This window comes from Mesoplodon bidens (assembly GCF_964165515.1).
Source record: "Mesoplodon bidens genome assembly, chromosome: X".
Taxonomy (NCBI): Eukaryota; Metazoa; Chordata; class Mammalia; order Artiodactyla; family Ziphiidae; genus Mesoplodon; species Mesoplodon bidens.
The window spans coordinates 43,892,583-43,914,176 of record NC_138163.1 but is presented as its reverse complement, the minus strand read 5'-3'; the positions used below and the strand labels follow the sequence as shown (position 1 = coordinate 43,914,176).

General features: G+C 37.7%; 1 protein-coding gene and 1 long non-coding RNA gene across 4 annotated transcripts in view; one reads left to right on the top strand and one right to left on the bottom strand.

The window, feature by feature from the left end:
- LOC308608384 overlaps positions 1-2,694 on the bottom strand; it is an 88,101-nt gene extending 85,407 nt beyond the window's left edge. For 2 of the 3 annotated variants that reach the window (XR_014014157.1, XR_014014158.1), the window contains exon 1: positions 2,316-2,403. This is a non-coding gene — a long non-coding RNA (uncharacterized lncRNA). Of the gene's footprint in view, positions 1-2,315; positions 2,404-2,608 lie in introns of those variants that run through there. The other variant, XR_014014156.1, reaches the window with a different exon arrangement.
- A 134-nt stretch (positions 2,695-2,828) lies between these two features.
- The window catches only part of ALG13 (ALG13 UDP-N-acetylglucosaminyltransferase subunit), a 79,944-nt gene continuing 61,178 nt past the window's right edge, over positions 2,829-21,594 (top strand). Inside the window, 3 exon segments of the mRNA XM_081221376.1 lie at positions 2,829-2,928; positions 3,882-4,044; positions 5,293-5,431. Of these exon segments, the coding sequence (XP_081077502.1) occupies positions 2,848-2,928; positions 3,882-4,044; positions 5,293-5,431 (383 nt within the window). The 5' untranslated portion in view covers positions 2,829-2,847.

The window sequence follows — 21,594 nt, the reverse complement described above, 5'->3', positions numbered from 1 at the left end:
TCAAACAAGATGCAAAAATATATAAACTTAGAATTAGGCTTAGTTTAAATCAATGTTACAATATTCTGTTTTACTTAAAAAGTATCCAGCTGTGCAACAATTATCCATTAATTAACTCAATTTAACGTCAGTACACACTTTTTAAAAAGGTGCTTAAAGATCTTGGAAATTATCTTCAAGCTGGCATACCAGGAAGCATAGTTACTGTTGAAATAAAGTTTGTCAGAATGCTGATTTAATGTAGTTGAAAAGAAATTTACATTTTTCATAATCATAAACATTTTTAGAAATAATGTTAATTTATTTGATAAGTAAGCCTCTGTAAGTTTAGGAAAAACACACCCAAGTAAAATAAAATGCATACTTGACACTGACAAAACAGAGAAAAGACTTAATTACCAAAATTTTATATCAATTATGTAATCTTGGGTTCTTAAAACGTTTCTGGATCAATTTCTGCAAGAAGATGTTTTAGTAAAGTCTAGAATATTTAAAGTATTAATGTAACCAAGCAAGGGCTTGTGTGCCCATGCCACAGAAAGCCAAACTCTGACAGTGGGAGTTTGCAGCAAAGTAAGGGTTTATTTGCAGGGCACCAAGCAAGGGAGTGGGATAAAAGCCTCAGATTCACTCCATCTTGGTCTCTGAGTTGGAGATGTTTCGAAGGGGAAGAACAAAGAAACTGGAATTAATCATTGTCTTGTGATATTTCTGTGACATTTCTTAAGCATGATTTCAGGAGTCAAGATGTCTCTGGTTTAGGATTCTCTGGCCACGTGGTCCATGGCTCAGGGGTCTGTGAGCTCATCTTGCCCTGGAGAAACAACCTGAGTTTTTAACATAATGATGATATCTACAACAACAACAATTTTAGTCACCTGACTCTGGTTGGTTAGTGTTCAGTTAGCATAGGATTGAGGTCAGAGGGCACAAGAAAGGGAAAAAAGTTTTGAATAGAGAGATTAATCATTAACTCGGTAAGGAAACTGTTTCAGCGGGGCTCAGTTTCATTAGATATTCAATTTTCTTATTTTCTGGAAACTTAAGACTATTCAATTTCTGTATGTGCTTATCCTCTCTATGAGCTCATCAGAACAGTGCTCCTTTAATTTATATCTTCCAGATATAGGAAAAGATATCACAGACACAAGATCTTTCTGAATTACAGAAGATTTTGGAATATTTTGTCTTTATATTCCAATAAATATTCATACTTTATTCCCCTTATTGGGTAGAAAATATGCTTATATTTTATTATTTAACAATGATCTTTCTACATTTATTGTTATTATGAAACTAGTTTTATTAATTCATGAAATTTGGTATCAAGAAAGGGGTAAAGCATACCACCCCTCAAAAAGACATGTACTCGGGGCTTCCCTGGTGGCACAGTGGTTGAGAGTCTGCCTGCCATTGCAGGGGACACGGCTTCGTGCCCCGGTCCGGGAGGATCCCACATGCCGTGGAGCGGCTGGGTCCGTGAGCCATGGCCGCTGAGCCAAGACATGTACTCAAGCTACAAGATTTAGAGAAACAGTCTTATTAGAAATAGGCTTAATAGGTTTTTTAAGCCCATGTTCTAGGCTTAATTCACCTCTAATCCCACTCGTGTTTAAAAGAGTTTCTTCTCATACCTTCCCTTCTGTATTTAACCAGGCAGAGCAAAACATGCATATTAGATAAACCGAAATTTTAAGTAGAAAATACAGAAAATATTAGAATGAGATAAAGCAGGCAATGATCTTAGTAATGGTGGTAGGACAAAGGAGTCTTGAGAAATCCCCTCTCCCGTACCTGATTGCCTAAGTATAATATATATGTGGTATTTATTCATGCTAATGTATAATTTTACATTTTATTATAATTTAAATTTATGGTAATTCTACGTTTTAAATGGTTCAGTGGATGGGTTCAATGACAGAGATGTAAGCTTCAGGCCTTAAAGCCTCTATTTTTTTTTTCCTTAGAGAATGGACTTGAGGATATGGGGAGGGGGAAGGGTAAACTGTGACAAAGTGAGAGAGTGGCATGGACATATATACACGACCAAACGTAAAATCAATAGCTAGTGGGAAGCAGCCACATAGCACAGGGAGATCAGCTCGGTGCTTTGTGACCACCTAGAGGGGTGGGATAGGGAGGGTGGGAGGGAGGGAGATGCAGGGGGGAAGAGATATGGGCACATATGTACATGTATAACTGATTTATTTTGTTGTAAGGCAGAGGCTGACACACCACTGTAAAGCAATTATACTCCAATAAAGATGTTAAAAAAAGCCTCTATTTTACACACAATGCTTGCTAATGGAACTTACTGTTTCTCTGCAGCTTCCAAGACTCTGTAGGGCTCTGGTTTCTTGAGAACCACAGTTGGAAGAAGAGCCCAGGCTAATGAGCGATTTTTAAAAGGCACTTTTTTTTCAGATGCCCTCAACAGACTTGAAGTAAAACCATCTCTCAAATGTATCTTGGCTAAAGAATCCCAAACTTCTATATCATTAAAAGAGCTGTGGTACCCGAGCAAGGATGCAAACACAAGGGTGTTGAGGCTTAATGATTATTTTTTTAAACCCCACTTTTGAAGAAAATAAATTTGTCAATTCCCCACCTCCTTAAATGTGAGGGTCCCATGAGCTTCTACACGCAAAGGGCTTACAACAGTGGCCCGCACATAGCCAGGAGCATTCTTTGCTCCCAACCCATCCCAGGCGACACAGATCAGGTGGCTGCTACCCCTGGAGGCCACGGCCGACTTCCGCCTCCCGCACTGAGCGCTGTTGCCTCGTCCACGTAGTCTCTGCTACGTCACATCCGGCCCTTGATATTCGAGGCTCTGGCTCACGCGCGATGAAGTGCGTGTTTGTTACTGTAGGGACCACCAGCTTTGACGACCTCATTGCATGTGTATCGGCGCACGACAGTTTGCAAGTGAGTGGGGAAGGCGAGCGGGAGGCGGGCGGGCGGCGGCTGGGCTCCCCGCGCTGAGCTCGCCGCTCGCCGCCGCCAGCCTGACCGCTAACCTCGGTAACCTTGCCTGACGGTTGCACTCGGGAAGAATCCCTGGCAGCTCAACCGCTGGTGCCGCCGCCCATCAGCCGGCTCCTCCCCGCGCCTGACTGGAACTTCCTCCAGCTCCCCCGGTCCTTAGGGTCCTCCGCCTCCTCTTCCCGTTCCCCACAGCCTTGCCGGGCCGCTCCTCTCCGTCCTTTCTCCGGCTCCCCCTCTCTCCCGGATTTTCTCCGCTGATTCTCCGCCTCCGCCTCTCCGTCCTCCGGCTTCGCCCCTCCTTCCAGCGCTTCCGCCTCTCCGAGCTGGGCCTACGGCCCGCCTCTCTGGCCGCTTCTTGGGGCCGCGCGGCCGACGCGCTCCGTCACGCTCTGGCCGGCCCGACCCGGCCGGTCCGCTCGGCGTCCTGCCCCGGCCCTGCCCCGCCGCGCTCGGGCCGAGGCCGCCGTGCCTTACCTCCGGCTCAGGCACCCTCGCGGCCGGCGTGCCCGCGCGGCGCGTCATCCCCCGAGCGCGCTCTCTCTTTAGGGCTCGTGGTTCGCGCAGCCCCAGCCGTGTGCTACGACGACGCTGTTCCTTGCTCTCCCTCCCTAGTTTGCGATGCCTTTTTCAGAGTCTTTGCGTTGGTCTCCTAGTTCTTGCTGGGCCATTTCTGTCACGACGGGATGAGCTGAGGCGTTTAGATCCCTTAGGGCTAGTGAGGTGCCAAGTCGGGGCCCGGGACGGGGGGAAAAGGAGCCATTTGAAAAACTAACGGGCTCCAGTTCGACTATTTATTCGGCAGCTCGTGCTCCGATTGGGTGGTTTATCGTCGATATTACTGTTTTTACAGTAGCCTGTTTAAAAGGCCCGCTTTTTCTTTTTTCCCGTTTCAGATAATCCAGAGCCTCGGTTACAACCGACTTGTCCTACAAATAGGTAGAGGAAAGGTGGTACCTGAACCATTCAGTACGGAGTCATTTATTCTGGATGTTTACAGATACAAGGATTCATTGAAAGAAGACCTTCAGAAAGCAGATCTTGTTATTAGTCACGCCGGTAAAGTGCTGTAGAACCGTCCTTTTTTTTTTTTTTTTTTTCTGTGGTACGCGGGCCTCTCACCGCTGCGGCCTCTCCCGTTGCGGAGCACAGGCTCCAGACGCGCAGGCTCAGCGGCCATGGCTCACGGGCCCAGCCGCTCCGTGGCATGCGGGATCCTCCCGGACGGGGGCACGAACCCGCGTCCCCTGCATCGGCAGACGGACTCTCAACCACTGCGCCACCAGGGAAGCCCCCGGTTTGGTTTTTGATAGATAACAAATAAGAACAGAAACTCGAACCTTTCTGATGTAAAATAAAATCACTAGGGTAACTCACCGGTAGCCCTTCTGAATAAAATACTGATTGCAATATAGCAGTCGGGAACATTATTGGAGAGAATTTATAATTCTGGGTGATAGAAAAATGGGAAATCAATCACTGAAGCCCAAATTTACAGTTTACAGAACTGTAAACTTCAGGGTTTACAGAAACCCTAAACACAGGCAAAATAATTTATCCAATGACATGTGTCAAGAGTTGTCAGTGGGAATTAGTATCTGGGCTTAGGTCTGTAGGAACGTTCAGCCAGCTAATTGATCGGATTGGTCATTGAGAATTTGGCTTTGGAAGATTTTTTACATTTCTATTAAAAGGTTAAGTAATTTGTCCAGTCAGTAAGCGGCAGACAAATAACAGTCTGGTGCTGGCATCGTCTACCCAAAAAGGATTTGTCTGCTCGCTTAGCAGTCTCCTCGCTCCCATTTAAACTATCTAAATGAGTTTAGAGTTAAAAGTTGAATTGACCCAAATATTGTATATATGCACGTTTGTGGAGATTTATCCTTGACTATTTTGACAAGCAGACTCATTAGGAGTGGTCAAAGTTTTCCTTTATTGGTGCTTGTCACTTTTGAAGGCTTGCTTTTTCACTTGTGTTTGAATAGAAGTGCAGTATGGCTTCATGTACAGTATGTTGAACCTGAATCTTATTTGGATTCAAGGCCCATGCCCAGGGCATACTACTAGAGGGCAAGTTGCAAAGCACTGATATTGTTGGTAGTGATAAAGAATGTGTTTTTCAAGTCAGGTTTGTAACACTAGAGACCACTCATAACTGTTTTTTGTCATTTTGGATGTATAATTAAAAGGCTTAATTTGTAGTGTTGCCAACTAAGTTTTTCATCTTTTGAGTTCTAGTTTTAAGGCCTGGTGAAGCACCGTAACTTTTTTTTAAACTGTGTTAACAAATTTGGTATATTTTCGTAGGTGCAGGAAGCTGTTTGGAGACTCTGGAAAAAGGAAAGCCACTCATAGTGGTTATAAATGAAAAGTTGATGAACAATCATCAGCTGGAATTGGCAAAGCAGCTACACAAAGACGGGCATCTCTTTTACTGTACCTGCAGGTATACTAGAGACTGATTATTTGACCTCTTAATTCCTTCCTAGCTATTCTTACCCACCTGCCTAACCCACCTGTATCTTTGATCTCTTACCTTCTCCCACTTAGCAAACATTTTGATTTTCTCACCTGTAAAACCTGCTCATTTGTCTTTTACTTTGACTGTGATACCTGTGTTGTATTTCTTTCATTGTCTATGCTTATTGCACGTGAATATCTGAATGTGTGTGTGTGCACGTATCTGTGTGTATTCATCTGGGTGTGCAGGTCTCTGAGAATATAAACTTTTGTGTTCATTATTTTTCATTATTTAAGGAAGGCAGTTGTTTATTTTGAATTAAGGTTTTGCCTTCAGTAAATCCACTGGAATCCCTAAATTAAATTTATTCATTCATTCATTCAACTATACCTAATACATGGCAGGCATTGTTTTTGGTGCTGTGGATAACAGTGGTAAACATGACATAAAGTCCCTGCTTTCATGGTGCTTACGTTCTAGTGGTGGGAGATAGACAGTAAATGGTTCATAAATAAGCAATTGAGATAATTTCATATGGTGAAATATGTTATGAAGAAAATAGGGCAGGGTGATGTGATAGCTGAGGTGAAGACTAATTAGATTGCTCAGGGAAGGCATAACTGGGTATATGATATTTGAGCTGAGACCTGAATAACCAGGAAGAGCCAGTCATGTGAAGCTCTAGAGGCAGAAGGAACAGCAGCAATTGCAAAGGCCCTAAGTTGGGAATGAGCTTGGAGTTTGGTGTGTTTGAGGAACAGAGGGTTAGTGTGGCAGGAGTACAGTAAGCAAGGGAGAGAATGTAGTATGAAGATGAAGCTGGGTGGGGATAGTTCACAGAAGAGTTCCAATTTCTATGTTTAATAAGAAGCCATGGGAGTATTCTAAGCAGAGGAATTGCTTTATGGTAAGGAGTATTATTTTCTAGAAGTATATTAGAATTCAGCAAGAACTGATCAACATCACAATGGAAGGATGAAGAAAATTGCTGGTTTTCTGTTAATTCTCTTCAGACACTAGAAGCTTGCCAAAGGGTCAGGTCAGTAATTCCCAACTGTTTGACTTTAATAGCTATCCTAATTTGATGTTTTAAAAAGAAAAGACCTCATAGAAGTATTACAAAATGCATATTTCTTATGTTATAATAAATTGAAATTAATTTGAAAATAAACCTTAGAAAAAACTGGTTAGAACATAAGCTTTTCTTTTAATTTTACTGCTTATGTGTCTTAGGCACTCAGTAAATACTTGTTCATTCATTATTTATTGGGCACATACTGTGTGCCAGGCATTATTCTAGGCACTTGGCATCATCAGTGAACAAAAACAAAGTTTCCTATTCTCATTGAGAGGAGACAGATTCATGGATTGTTCCAGGAGCAACGGTTGCTGTCTTAATCCCTCTAATGATGGAGGAGAGGGAATGTCAGGGTGGCTTTGTAATATAGAAGCCATTCTTAAAATATTGTGAGCCGGGGAGAAGCTAGATAATCAGAATTATGTGGGCTTCAGATAATGGGCATATCTGTCCTTAGGTAGTTGAGATTGTTAGGGGTTAATACCATTTTTGAAGAGGAATCAATGTTCATCTTCCTTGGTTTATGCAAGTCAATTTTTCCAGACACTTTTGATGAGTATTTTCATTCTAAACATTAAATCAGCTTCGATTGTTATGTTAGTACATTAAAAAGGGGAAAGCATTGATTTCATAGACACATCCTGACTCTCAGGCTGAAAAAGGAGCTGTACAAATCTCCAATTTATTAATGTTTTTCAGTTTTAGAATTCTTTTTTTCTTGTATTAATTTCAAGAAAGTTGCACACGTGGATGCCATAAGGAGAATCAATAATTGGTTGTATTTTTATTTTAGGTATATCATTTATTTGCCCCAAATGTAGGCTGGATGATTCTGTTCTAATTTAAGTGGCTGGTTTAATTAAATTTCTGAAGTAATAGTTTTATGTTGTGGGTCTGAACCTTATTTCCAACGTGCATGGCGATTGTATGTTGCTTAGTTATATATGGATTTATGGTAGTAAATTACTAGCAAAAATTATTTCACAATCTTCATGCATGGTCTAGTAGTCTCCCCAGCTTACTGTTCTTGTCTTGCAGCTGTTACTGTTGGTTTCATTTATTCTGTTTTCATAAATTGAGTTTGCTTCAAGTTATATCTGCCCAGTCCTGAGAAGTGTTCCAAAGCCATGTGACCACATCTTTCATGAAATAACATTTCTGAAATATTTCAGTTGATGTAAAAGATAAAATGTTGAATTGCTGTTGACATGTAGTACTCTTTTTATTATTTTATTATTATTGTGTATACCTATAATATTAAAATACATTGAAATTCACATATACAGTTTGAGAACCATCACAATATTCTTGGAATTTAGATTCAGTCATCAAGTGGGCAGCATTGAATTATGGAATTTTCTCCCATATTACCTAATATTTTTCTTCTTTTGTTTTAGCACGCTTCCTGGGCTGTTACAGTCAATGGACTTTTCAACACTGAAATGTTTTCCTCCTGGCCAGCCAGAAAAATTTTCTGCATTTTTGGATAAAGTTGTTGGATTACAAAAATAAACACTAAACTCTCAAAGCTTTAAAAACACCCCTCAAATTCAACTTATGGAATGTGGTTAAATCAAATTAAATATAGAGTATATATTTGTAGAATAATATAAATTAATAAGTCTCCTACATCTGTAGAATGTATAGAAAATTTTATGGTGTGAATGTTAGCATTTGGGTCCAAATTCTAATTGCAGTTTCACAAATTTATTAGATTTTTCCCTAATCTTCATGTTTTAGTAAAAGAAATATGTAGTGAGCATTCACACGTTTTATTCTAGAATCCCAAATGGATTTGGAATCATGAAAAAGAAATGAATTAAATATGAAAACTTTGACAAAACCCTCAAATGTAGTTAATTTAATATTAGAGTAAAAAATGGAACAGTAACAAACTTGTAAAAAAAATTTGAGTCAGAATCTTTAGCTTCATAATCCAAGGAACCAAATTAAAAAAAAATGATGGATTGTGTTCTGTGAAATAAAAAGCTCAATAATTACCTTAAAAAGATGAACTATCGGGCTTCCCTGGTGGTGCAGTGGTTGAGAGTCCGCCTGCCGATGCAGGGGACACGGGTTTGCGCCCTGGTCCGGGAAGATCCCACATGCCGCGGAACAGCTGGGCCCGTGAGCCATGGCCGCTGAGCCTGCGTGTCCAGAGCTTGTGCTCCGCAACGGGAGAGGCCACAACAGTGAGAGGCCCGTGTACCGCAAAAAAAAAAAAAAAAAAAAAAAAGATTAACTATCAAGTCAGTTGATCTATTGTACTTCGAGAAACTACTTTATTCTGAAGAATAGAGTGGAGTGGATGTGTTCACTGTTTTCCTGTAAAATATGAATAGAAAGTGACAAAAATAATCTTGCCCAATGTCAAAGCTTTACTGATTTGAGAAGAATAAATCAGAAAGCACTTGTGCCAATAGGACTTGCTGTTATTTTTTAAGGACCCCCCCACAGTGGTATTGAAACATTTACTGTAGCATCATAGAGGAATTTATGCCCTTATAAAGTTAGTTTTACAAATGAATAAATGATCTGATGTGTGTAATGGCCTAAATATATGGTTTTAAAATTCACATAACTCAAAATAGATACTTTATGAAATTCTGATTATGGTAAGTGGTTTCAAGACCTATAAAATAAACTAGATTATCCATAAGTATTGATAGTTTTCTGGTAGAAAGTTTAGATATAATTCATCCATAAAAATAGAGCATTCACTATAAAGATTCACTTTTGATTGTATTATCCCAAAATGTTGAATATTCTAAACATTTTACTTGGGATGCATTATATAATGTTTCTGTAGATTTATTTTCCTGATTGTGTTTTACTTAGGCTAATACTAAAATAAATTCTTACTAATGGTAGAAGGTGGTGGCTGAGGAGTACTCCGGGTAGCAGGAGGATACCAACTTTGATTAAATTTTGCTGAGAATAACCTGAAAAGTGAGTAATCTACACAGTTGAGAATTCTCAGCACCGTAATCATAATTGTATATTAATGTTAACATAATGCTGTAGGAAAGGCCCTATTCAAATCCATAGAGAGAATTTCACTTTTCTGGCCTCTCTTTTAAATATGTTTCTCTAGTTTGAGAAAAAATGTGGTTTAAAATTTATGTTGATCACTCAGTCTTTAATTATCTTATGTCATGAAGGATTAACCATAGAGAATCAGAAACAAATGAAAGGGTCTACTCAAACATTAGACAACTAAAGAGCAGCATAGGGCCTCAAATCCTCTGCTTCTTTCCCACAAGAGCACATAACCCAGATTCCATTATTTCATTTAGCAGAGGCTTAAGCCAGTGGTGTCAATTGTGTGCAGTGTCATCTTTTGACTATACCTTTGTAAAATTTTATATCACTTGTGGGGTTTAAAGATCAAAGGATATCTTAGAACCATTTTGATTTGGCAGGAATCCTCAAGATCATGTAGTCCAGTCTCTTCATTTCACAGATGAGGAAGAAAGCCAGAGGTTACAACTTGTCTAAAATAACAGCCTTTGGTAGAGCTGCCACTAGAAGCAACTTCTTGACTCCCAGTCCTGTCCTCTTTCTACCATACCATAATATATGTTGTAAGCTTTTTGTTTCTTTATAGTTGTTTGCCTAGTATTTATTTTAGTTACTTTAATTCCTTCCAAGGGAGATATTCTTCATTTCCAGAAGTTGAATTATTTTAGAAGGAACTTCACAGTTCACTAAATTGGGTTTTCCTTTGGTGTATTGCAGCCTTAGCTGGGACTTAGAAACCGGTGATTCCTGAGTTTTTGGAATCTAGCAAAATGCTACGGTATAGCATTGATACTAGATTGAACAAATAAAGACTTTAAGACAAAGAATTGTAGATTTTGGGAATTGGTAGAGAATTTTAAAAATACCTAGTGCAAACCATTCATTTTACAGATGAGGAAAGAGGCTAGGATAAATTAATTGCCCAATTAGAAGGGTATTTCTAATTGGTCCTTAAGAAAAAATTCATGGTAATCAAAATTCTATTTGAAATATTTACCCAATAAAATTTGTTTAGTTTCATTACCTGACAGGGCTTCAGATGTTTTAAATCAATGTATAAGTGCAATGCAGTTTATGTAGCAGTTTTCTGTTGAGAGGTATTTAGATATCCAGGGATGAGGAAGTGAAAGAGAAAGTTTAGTATTTTGAGAAATTCACATCATTGGTAGGTGCAAAGGTGGACAGGTAATAGAAAGTTGATTGCTGTTGGAGTAGGTGAAAAGTGATGTGAAGTTATAGTATGCTTGGGAAGTAAGGATTTTAGGTGACTACATGCTTATAATTTGGAAGGAAAAAGTAAGGATTTGGTGTTAGGTAAGACAGTACAACTGATGAACTTGATGCAGGGTTCTGTAACATTGAAAAGTAGTCATCTCAAAGTATTAAGTGATTCTAGACACCAAGAACCTGTATTAGAGCACTGCTTTGTATGCTTTTAAAGGCAAATCATGTGGACACAAGGGCAATATAAAAATGTATACCACTTTCATAATTTGAGGAAATTTTCCAAGACTAAGGATGTCAGGAATGACTAACAGTAATGTAGATATTTTTCTTGGTCCTTTATTATAGTATAAGCACTTAAACCCTGTGATTTATTAAAAATAGGAAATTATCAGAGATGACCAAAAATCTTCATGTGGTCTGAGAAATTGGGTGTATGGCTGGATTACTTGAAATTGTTTTCTTGGGAAAGATTTGGACGCAGTGGTCCTGATAGCTGTGTGGTAATCAGTTTTCTGCTGAACAATTAGTACCATATATATATATTTTTTTTGTGGTATGCGGGCCTCTCACTGCTGTGGCCTCTCCTGTTGCAGAGCGCAGGCTCAGCGGCCATTGCTCATGGGCCCAGCCACTCCGCGGCATGTGGGATCTTCCCAGAGCGGGACGCGAACCCACGTCCCCTGCATCGGCAGGCGGACTCTCAACCACTGCGCCACCAGGGAAGCCCAGTACCATATTTTTATGGGGGAGTGGGGAATGAAAAATAACAGTAACAGTTAACACCCGCCTGCTTAGTATGTATCATGTACTGTTTGAAACATTTTACACAAATGAACTCATTTAATCTATACAGTATAACTCTATGAAATAGTTACTATTGTTGCATTTTGCAGATCAGGAAACTGAGGTCAGAGCATAATGTGAAAAAGGAGTTACGCTGGGCTTCCCTGGTGGCTCAGTGGTTGAGAGTGTGCCTGCCGATGCAGGGGACAAGGGTTCGTGCCCTGGTCTGGGAAGATCCCACATGCCGCGGAACGGCTTGGCTTGTGAGCCACAGCCGCTGAGCCTGCGTGTCTGGAGCCTGTGCTCCGCAGCGGGAGAGGCCACAACAGTGAGAGGCCCGCGTACTGCAAAAAAGAAAGAAAGAAAAAGAAAAAGGAGTTATGCTACTTAAGTATCCAAAAGATGGTCTGGGAATTGTCATTGGAACACTGAATTCCAGTATATTTCTATCATTTACGTGGACAGGACTGTATATTTGAAATCAGTGGACTATTCCAAAAAATTTAGATTGTGTGGTAGCCATGGGTATGTAACCTATTTCAGTTTTTACATTGCTATTTTTTTATTTTTTATTATTTTTTAATTTATTATTTTTAATTTATTTTTATTTTTTTATTTTTACTTATTTTTATTTTATTATTTTTTATTTTTTATTTTTATTTATTATTATTATTATTTTTATTTCCAGTTGCTTATAGGTCATGTCACTCTGTTAATTCTCTTAAGCACCCTAAATTTGATATGCCCCAAACTAAAATCATATTTCTCCTTTTCATCCTTCCGAGATCCTTATCTCTGTTAATGGTGTCACCATTTAGTCAGTCTTCCAGGCTTTAACTCTTACATCTCCAACCCTTTATATATGATTGGTCACCAGGTACTCTCAGCTTTACTTCCTAAATGGCTCAAGCCCATTTATTTGTTCTCTTAGTTTTTTTTTTTTTTTTTAAACATAAGTGCATGATAAGAATCTACTTTTTCTATCAGCAGGACTCAAGACATGATTCCTGCTCTCGAGGAACTCTTAAGTATAGTTGAGGAGGAACTATATATTCATGCGTCCTCTGCCTGAAAAACAGTTGGCTATTGGTAAATGATAAATGCACTTCTGTAACTTAGTATTCTTTTCTCATCTTGATTAGGTATTGGGTCTAGGAAACATTGTCATCTTGCACATATTCACTTCCTACTCTCTGACTTGACTTCAAAATATCTAGTATGTCTCTTGTTCAGGAGAAAGATGTGACCATCGCATTATATGGTGAAGTTTGTAGGATCAAGCATTTATAGGAATGGCATCTAAAACATAGTAGTGCTGATCCTATGTAATGTTCTAATGGTATTTAAGGGTCTGTCAAAGAATGGTACCTGTTGGGGATTTTCGGACAAACATGGTGTTAAAAATCAGAGGTTTAGGGGCTTCCCTGGTGGTGCAGTGGTTGGGAGTCCGCCTGCTGATGCGGGGGACACGGGTTCGTGCCCCGGTCTGGGAGGATCCCACGTGCCATGGAGCGGCTGGGCCCGTGAGCCATGGCCGCTGAGCCTGCGCGTCCGGAGCCTGTGCTCCGCAACGGGAGAGGCCACTACAGTGAGAGGCCCGCGTACTGGAAAAAAAAAAAAAAAAAAAAAAATCAGAGGTTTATAAACAGCAGTAGCTATAGTGTTTTCCAGTAAAAGATTACATGGAGAAAGGTTTAGGATAACCACCAAATCACACTTAACTCCTTGTTAAATGGTTAATTCCTTACATGAATATTCTAGCACAATATTGTATAGTTCTTTGAGTTCTTATGATTTTTGTTGGTGGTTAGATAAAAGGTGTGAGCAAAACAATCTAGCTTCAAACGGGAAAGTAAAATACATGTTTCTTGACGTTGATATTGATTCTTAAAAATTATTTTGAGGGGTTTTTATACCGTCATGTCTCATCTATTTTAGTATTTCACTTCTAGATCCTTATTGTCTTTATGAACTTTTACTGGATCCTGGCTGAAATTATTTATTATGATTGACACTCTGTCATGAATTTTCCTTTTTTTATGTCCTCCCCATATGCCCTGCGGTGGAAGCGCAGAGTCTTAACCACTGGACTGCCAGGGAATTCCAATGTCATGATTTTATTTTGATGGCTACATCCTGCTTTCTAAGGCAGTAGTTCTTAAGCTTTTTTGCGGTCATGAAACCCTTCAAAATACTTTAAACTATTGCTTCTCTCTCTACTCACACATATACATATTTTGCTATGAATTTCAGGGAATTTACAGGTACCTTGAGGCCGCCCCAGGTTAAGAATCCCTAGACAGAGGCCAACTTCAGTAATTCCTTGGTCATTGTTCATTAATATTTGATGGTAACTATTAGACTCCTTTATAATTAAACCCTCTGATTAAATACATTTAAGTTTAGTAATTTCCAATTTTTATAATATAACACAAATTATAAATTTTTCTCTTCATTTAAAACGTGCCAAACAACACATTTTGACACTAACCTTAATACTTTAACTCACTATCTATAACCCATAATGTCTTGTGTAGTACTATTTCTAATTGATAAAAGGAACTAAATGAAAATTATTTTCGTTTGTAGTAATTATTTTAGGATATATTACATTGGGCTATCTGGTAAAGCAATACAGTGTTGTAATTTACTCATTTGCTGTTAAGTGTGCTTCTAAAGTATTTGCTGAACTGATAGTCACTGTTAGAATGATGTCTGTGAGAGGCCATATATTGCATCTTTGTTACTGTTCATCTCCCCTTTTGTCCAGAACATTTTCCCCCTTTTTTCCACTACTGTATGAAGTGGGTGGATAATACACTCCCCAAATTTAAGAGTGAAAACCATTCCTAAATTTTCAGCCTAAGTAATTTTCTAGATTTCAGTTTTTCCTTTTGTGAATTAGTTAAACTAGCTTGCCTCATAGGTGATTTCTAAGACATTAAAACAATTGTGTGGCATGTTTGAAAATAAAAAATGTTGAAATAAGACATTTTCTCTTGGTTAGAATTTTCGTTTTAAGAAGTAGGAATAGGCTTAGAGATATTTTCCTAGAATTCACAGTATATATATAGTCCTAAATGATACAGAAAGCAAAATCTTCATTGAATTTCATATTTAAATTCATATTCAGTCTAGTTGGGGTTGTAGTTAGAGAATTGAAGTTTACTTAGAGGTTTAAGTGCATGAGTCTTTTCAGTGCATCAAAACAAAGAAAAGAATGTTCTGGTCTTTATTCTCCCTTTCTTCAATCCCCTGTCTGTCTGTAGACTGATGGGACACTGCAAGTAGCTTAAAAAAACAACAACAGAAAGCAACCTTCAGTATTTCTGTGTCAAGATGATATATTTTTAAAGAATACTGTTTTCCTTTTTTTCTAATCTGTATTAGAATGCTTCAGGTGAAAGTAGGGAAGAGAGGGAAATGAAAGCAAGTGGCTCTTGGTAATGTTTCTTCTGTTTTGCATATCTGAGCAAGGATAACTGCTCTGGGAAATCAGTTCTTTTTCTTTATTGTCTCCTTCCTAAAACTTGAGGAGGTTGAATAGGGCCGTATTGGCCAAATTTTGTTTTGGAACCATTGTATTTCTTTTCCTCATTAACCTTGCTTTGCTAATTCTGTTTAAATGTTCACCATGAAAGGAAGTGACAGGTTCTAGTTTCAGAGTGCTATTAAAACATGTTTTAAAAAAAGACAGTTTTCCATTATATTTTTCAGTAATGAAAGGCCTTAAAAAGGTTCTGTAGAATTGCAGAGCTATTTCCCCCATTGCCCCCATGTTATTTGGTACTAAAAATAGTTAAATGATTTAGTATTAAGTTTTTAAAAAAATACGAATTGCCTTTTCAGCAGGTTGTTACAAGTCCTTATACACATGTATCGTTAATTTTTTCAGCTTTGTTGAGATATAATTGACGTGTAACATTGTCTAACTTGTGTGTCATAATGATTTGATGTATGTATATAGTGAAAAATGGTTACCACAATAAGTTTAGTTAACATCCATCACCACATATAGTTACAAATTTTGTTACCTTTAAAAACCTAGGTCTGTTTATTTCATTTGATAAGGTAAGATTTATCATTCATTTTTATATGGGCCATTCAGCCTCACAATTTGCCAGGATGATATGTTAATCCCCCTATAAGCTATTTTTATGGTTAACGTTGATCACAAATTTGATCCTCTAAAGGGAGGGCAAATCTGTTACCCACCATTGAATCACAGAGAATCACAGTTCCTTAGACCTGAAAGAGAGCTTAGAGATCATACAGCCCATCTCCTTTATTTTACAGATAAGGAAACTGATGCAGAGATTAAAGTGGCATAACAAAGTTCATAATATTCTTTTCATTGTACCATATTGTCTCTCAGAAATTAATAACTCAGAAGCTTCATTTTTATACATTTACAATTATACATTTGCAACTATACCATATATGTCACAGACAATGTATGCTTTAAAAAAAATTCTGGCATATACCTCATCTAATTGGTTGAAACATGAAGGAGTGTTATCTTAGAATTAAAACTATCAGTATTTATATGTTGTACTTCAAAGAATTTCCCTACTTCATCAGTGAAAGAAGAAATAGGCAATTCCAGTTAAAACAACAAATCCCATTTTCAAGTTGAATTACAGCATGGAAAGTAGTTGTAAAATTAAAGCACGTCAATTTTATGACCGGTCAAATGATAATTTTAAGTTATTTTTATTTTCTTCCATTTGTTTTAATCTGTACCCACAGTACAGTGCTTAAAAGGTCTTTAAGGCAATTATTTTTCTTCCCATTATTTTCAAGAATTTAGGTGAAATTGTTCTGGTTCTTACCATTTTTTTTCTTTTTTTTTGACCAAAGAATAATTTCTTAGTGAACCACTTTATTTGGCAGGTAGCAGTTAACAGCAGTCAATACTTAAACACTTATGTGCTACGCACTTGACATGCAGTATCTTATGTAATTATTCCAACAACCTTAGATTTAGACCACAGAAAAATTCCTGGAGTAACACTTCTCAAACTTTTAAAATTTGAAAGCAGTAGCTGTAACGCATTAAAAACCATTAGTAACTTGAATGCTGAAGTTACCTGTTTAACTTTGACTTAGCCTTTTCCTAAACCATTTTTCCTCTTAGGGAAAGACCAGGTCAAAGTTAAGCAGGTAACTTTAGCATTCCTTGATGCCTTTAATATTGCTAATGGGCATATGAACCTCAAAGACAGGATTATAGTAGGTGGCCTTGAAACTCTCTTCTTAGGAATACTTAATAACTTGTGGAACACCTTGTTCTAGAGCACTGGTTCCCAAAGTTGTGGTCCTGGGCTAGCAGCATCAGCATCTCCTGAGAACTTGTTAGAAATGCAAATTCTTGGGACCCACCCCAGACCTGGCTGAATCAGAATTTCTGGGCATGGGGTAATCTTTTTTCAAGCCCTTCACTTAAGAACCACTGTTCTAGAGGTTTGCAGGATTGGAGTAGTTTGCTGTGGAAAAATAGCCAGTTTGGATTTCAATGCAATAGCTATTTCAAAGGACAGTATTAAATACTATGAAATTGCTTTCTGTTATATACAGGATGAATTCTAGTATTGTCCCACAGGTCTTTTTTTAAAAGTCCTATTGTACTAATTTGGGGAACATGACTTGTACTTAACCATCTCTGAGTCCTTGTTCATATCTTTTCTTATTTAGTATGCAGTTCCTCTTTATAATAATTATGCAAGAATCAGGAGACAATATATAGTTCTAATCCTAGTACTATTACCAATTGGATGTGAAAACTTGGGCAAGTCTTATAATTATTTGAAACCCATTTCTTCATCTGTAAAATAAGAGGTCCCTTTTAGCTGTAACATTCTACTTATCATTTATTTTCCCAGTTTATTATGCCAGTCTGTTTCTTGGTCACTTTATTGAATTTTTAATTTGTTTTATTATTTCTTAATACATGTAAATATATAAAATTTTAACTAGTTCTACAAGGCTTATAACAAGAAACAGCAGTTCTATGTCCCATTCCTCCCCATCTCTAATCCTTCCTCCCGTAGGTAACCATATTACATTATTTTATATGTTTTTTTTTTTTTGCGGTATGCGGGCCTCTCACTGTTGTGGCCTCTCCCGTTGCGGAGCACAGGCTCTGGACGCGCAGGCTCAGCGGCCATGGCTCACGGGCCCAGCCGCTCCGCGGCATGTGGGATCCTCCCAGACCGGGGCACGAACCCGTATCCCCTGCATTGGCAGGCGGACTCTCAACCACTGCGCCACCAGGGAGGCCCTATTTTATATGTTTTATAAGTGATATTTTCTAAATTGTTTTTTAAATTTAAATACCATCTGTAGACTTCCTACTGTGGAAGAAAGGCTTTATCTCCCTCCTCCCTTGCTTCCACGGTGGGAAGTCTATAGGTGATATTTAAATTTAAGAAACAAAAACAAATTTAGTTTATCAGTTATGGTGAGATCTGTTTTCAGTGTTGACATTATTATGATTCTTTGAGTACAGTATTCACATATGAGCCATGTAGTAAGTGTTGATTGATTACATTTCTATAAAACTGTTTACCTCATTTCTGTTTTTTCATTTGCTCAGTTTTCTATAGAATATTCCCAAACTCTCCAGCAGAGGTGGCCATCTTTCCTAGTATGTTTAAATATGCTAGGTTATCTATGACTTTTATTATTATTTATTTTTTAATATGTCTGTGCTGGAGTTCTCTTTTCTTTTACCTGAACTGGTTGTTCTCTATCTAATCCTGCTTAAAAGTCTGTCCTCCTGGGATTTCCCCTTTATCCTTATCTTAAAAATTCCTTTTGCTTCTCTCCTGTTGGATCTTCTGTTTCCAGGATTCTATGTGCCCCACCCCTTTTTGTGGTTTAACTTCTTTATTTTGGTTTCAGATATCCTCCACTAGCTTTCTGACAGTAAGGCACATTTTTTTTAATCTTTCAAGTTTGAAAATGCCTTCTTCTACTCTTCCATCTGATTGATAGCTTGGTATAGAGTTCAAGGTTGGAAATAATTTCCCCTCAAATATTGAACTTCATTGTTTTCTAGCTTCTAGTTCTTCTGCTGAGAAGTTTATTGCTATTCATATGTGTGATCTTTTGTTTAAGACCTGTTTTTCCTCTCAGAAAGCTTTAGAATGTTGTTATATGCATTGCAGATCATCTTTTTTGCTTTCATTGTTCTGGCTACTTCATGGACCTTTTCAATCTAAATATAGACAGTCATATCCTGCAGTGCTAGAATTTTCCTTACATCATCATCATCATTAGTTTTTCCTCTCCGCTTTCTTCATCTCATTTTGGGACTCGTGTTAGTTAGATATTGGCTTTCCTCAATTGATCCTCTAATTTTCTTGTTTTTTCTCTCCAACCTTGTCTGTTTTGTGAGCTCCTCAACTGTAAATTCTATTCCTTCTACTATTTTTGTTTTATTTATTTTTAAATTTAAATACAGCAAAATTAGCATTTTTCATGTACAGTTCTATAAATTTTGAAAAATGCATGATCATGTAACCACCACTACAATCAAGATACAGAACTCTTCCACCACATCCATAAATCCGCTCCTGTCATCCCTTTGTAGTCAACCCTTTCCTACAATGCTAACTACTGGCAGCAACCAATCTGCTTTTCCTTCCTATAGTTTTATCTTTTCCAGTATGTCATATAAATGCAGTCATACAGTATGTAGCCTTTTGAATCTCTCCTTTTGCTTAGCACAATGCATCTGCGATTCACACATGTTCTTATATATATCCATAATTCATTATTTTTTTATTGTTGAGGAGTATCCTGTTGTATGGATGTACCACAGTTTGTCCATTCACCAGTTGAAGGATGTTTGGATTGTTTCCAGTTTGGGAGGAATCATGATTATGAATAAAGCTGCTATAAATATTCATGTACAGGTTTTTGTGTGAACTTAAGTTTTCATTTCTCTTGGATATTTACCCAGAAGTTGCTGTGTCATATGGCAACTCTTTTATTTTATAAGAATCTGCTAAACTGTTTTTTCAGAGTGGCTGTACTATTTTATATTACTACCAGCAACATATGAGAGTTTCAGTTGCTCTGCATCTTTGTCAACACTTGGTATTGTCATTAAAAAAAAATTTAGTCATTCTAAGATATATGTAGTAGTATCCCATTAAAGATATACAAGTGGCCAATAGGCACATGAAGAGATGCTCAACATTATTAGCCATCAGGGGACTGCAAAACAAAACCACAACAAGATACCACTTCATACCCACATAGGATGGCTATAATCTAAGAGATGGACAGTAAGTGTTGATAGGATGTGAATCGGGAACCCTCATACACTACTGATGAGAATGAAAATAGTGCAGCTGCTGTGGAAAGTGGTGACAGTTCCTCAAATGGTTAAACATAGAGTTACCATATGATCCAGCAACTCTATTCCTGGGTATTACCCAAAAGAATAGAAATGTCCAAACAAAAACTTGGACATGAATGTTTATAACAGCCTTAGTCGTGATAGTCAAAAAGTGGAAACAACCCACATGTCTGTCAACTGATGATGAATGGATAAATAAAATCTGCCTTAACTATACAAAGGATTGAAATACTGATACGTAGGTGCTCCTTGAAAACATCATGCTAAGTGAAAGAAGTCAGTTACACAGGACTGTATATTGTATTCCATTTATTTGAAGTGTGCAGAATAGGCAAATATGTAGAGACAGAAAGTAAATTGGTGGTTGCATGGAGTTGGTGGGGATAGGAGGATTGGAGGCTGATGGTTGTGGGATGTGGGGTTTCATTTTGGGGTAATGTAAAATTGTGGTGATGGATATACAACTGTAAATATACTAAAAAAAACACTGAAATTCACCTTTTAAGTGAGTGAATTGTATGACGTGAACTATGTTATAAAGCTATTAAAAAATCACCAGTTTTAAGTGTACAGTTCAATAATTCTTAGTGATTATGCAAAGTTGTGCAAACATCACCACAAAAGAGTTTTATAACATTTTTATCCATCAAAAAGAGGCTTTGTGCCTGTTTGCATTTAGTACCTATTCCCATCTCAACCTTAGGCAACCACTAACCTGCTTTCTTTCTCTGTAGATTTGTCTTTTTAGTATATTTCATATAGATGGAATCATATCTTTTGGAATCATGCCCCTTTTGCATCTGGCTGCTTTTACTTAGGATCCAGTTTCTCCATGTCCTTGCTAACACTTGTTATTGTCTGTACTATTTATCATAGCCACCCTAGTAGGTGTGTAGTGATGTCTCATTGTGGTTTTAATTTGCATTTTCCTAATGACGTTAAACACCTTCTTACGTGCTTATTAGGCGCTCCTATATCTTTGGTGAAATGTGTAGTCAGATCTTTGCCCATTTTTAAATTGTATTGTTCTTTTCTTATTGTTGACTTTTGAGTTCTTTTATGTATTTTTGATACAAAGGTTTTTTGTCAGATATGTATCTTCCAGTCTGTGGCTTGTGTTTTCACTCTCCTAATAGTGTCATTTGCAGAGCAAAAGTTCTGAATTTTGATAAAGTCCAATTAATCAATTTTTCTTTTATTATATCATATCTAAGTTCTCTTTTCCCAACTCAAGGTCTTGAAGATTTTCTCCTATGCTTTCGTCTAAAAGTTTTGAAGATTTGTTCTACATTTAGGTCTTTGATCCATTTTGAGTTAATTATTGTAGAAGATGTGAGGTATAGGTTGAGGATCATTGTTCTTATTTTGCATATGGATGTCAAGTGTTCCAGCAGCATTTGATAAAAACACTATCTTTTCTCTATTGAGCTGCTCCTGCACCCTTGTCAAAAATCAATTGACTGAATTTGTATGGGTCTCTTTCTGTGTGTTTTCTTTGTGTGTTTACTTTCCCTTTCTCTTTGTCTTCCTGCCTCTAATTTTTCTTCTGTTTCCTGCTCTTTCTCCTATTTTCTGATTCTCTCTCCCTCTCCCAGTTTTCCTTCTTCTATTCTCTTTTTCAAAATGAAGTGTATGGGTTAATATTGATTGAAGCTTTATATACCATATTTT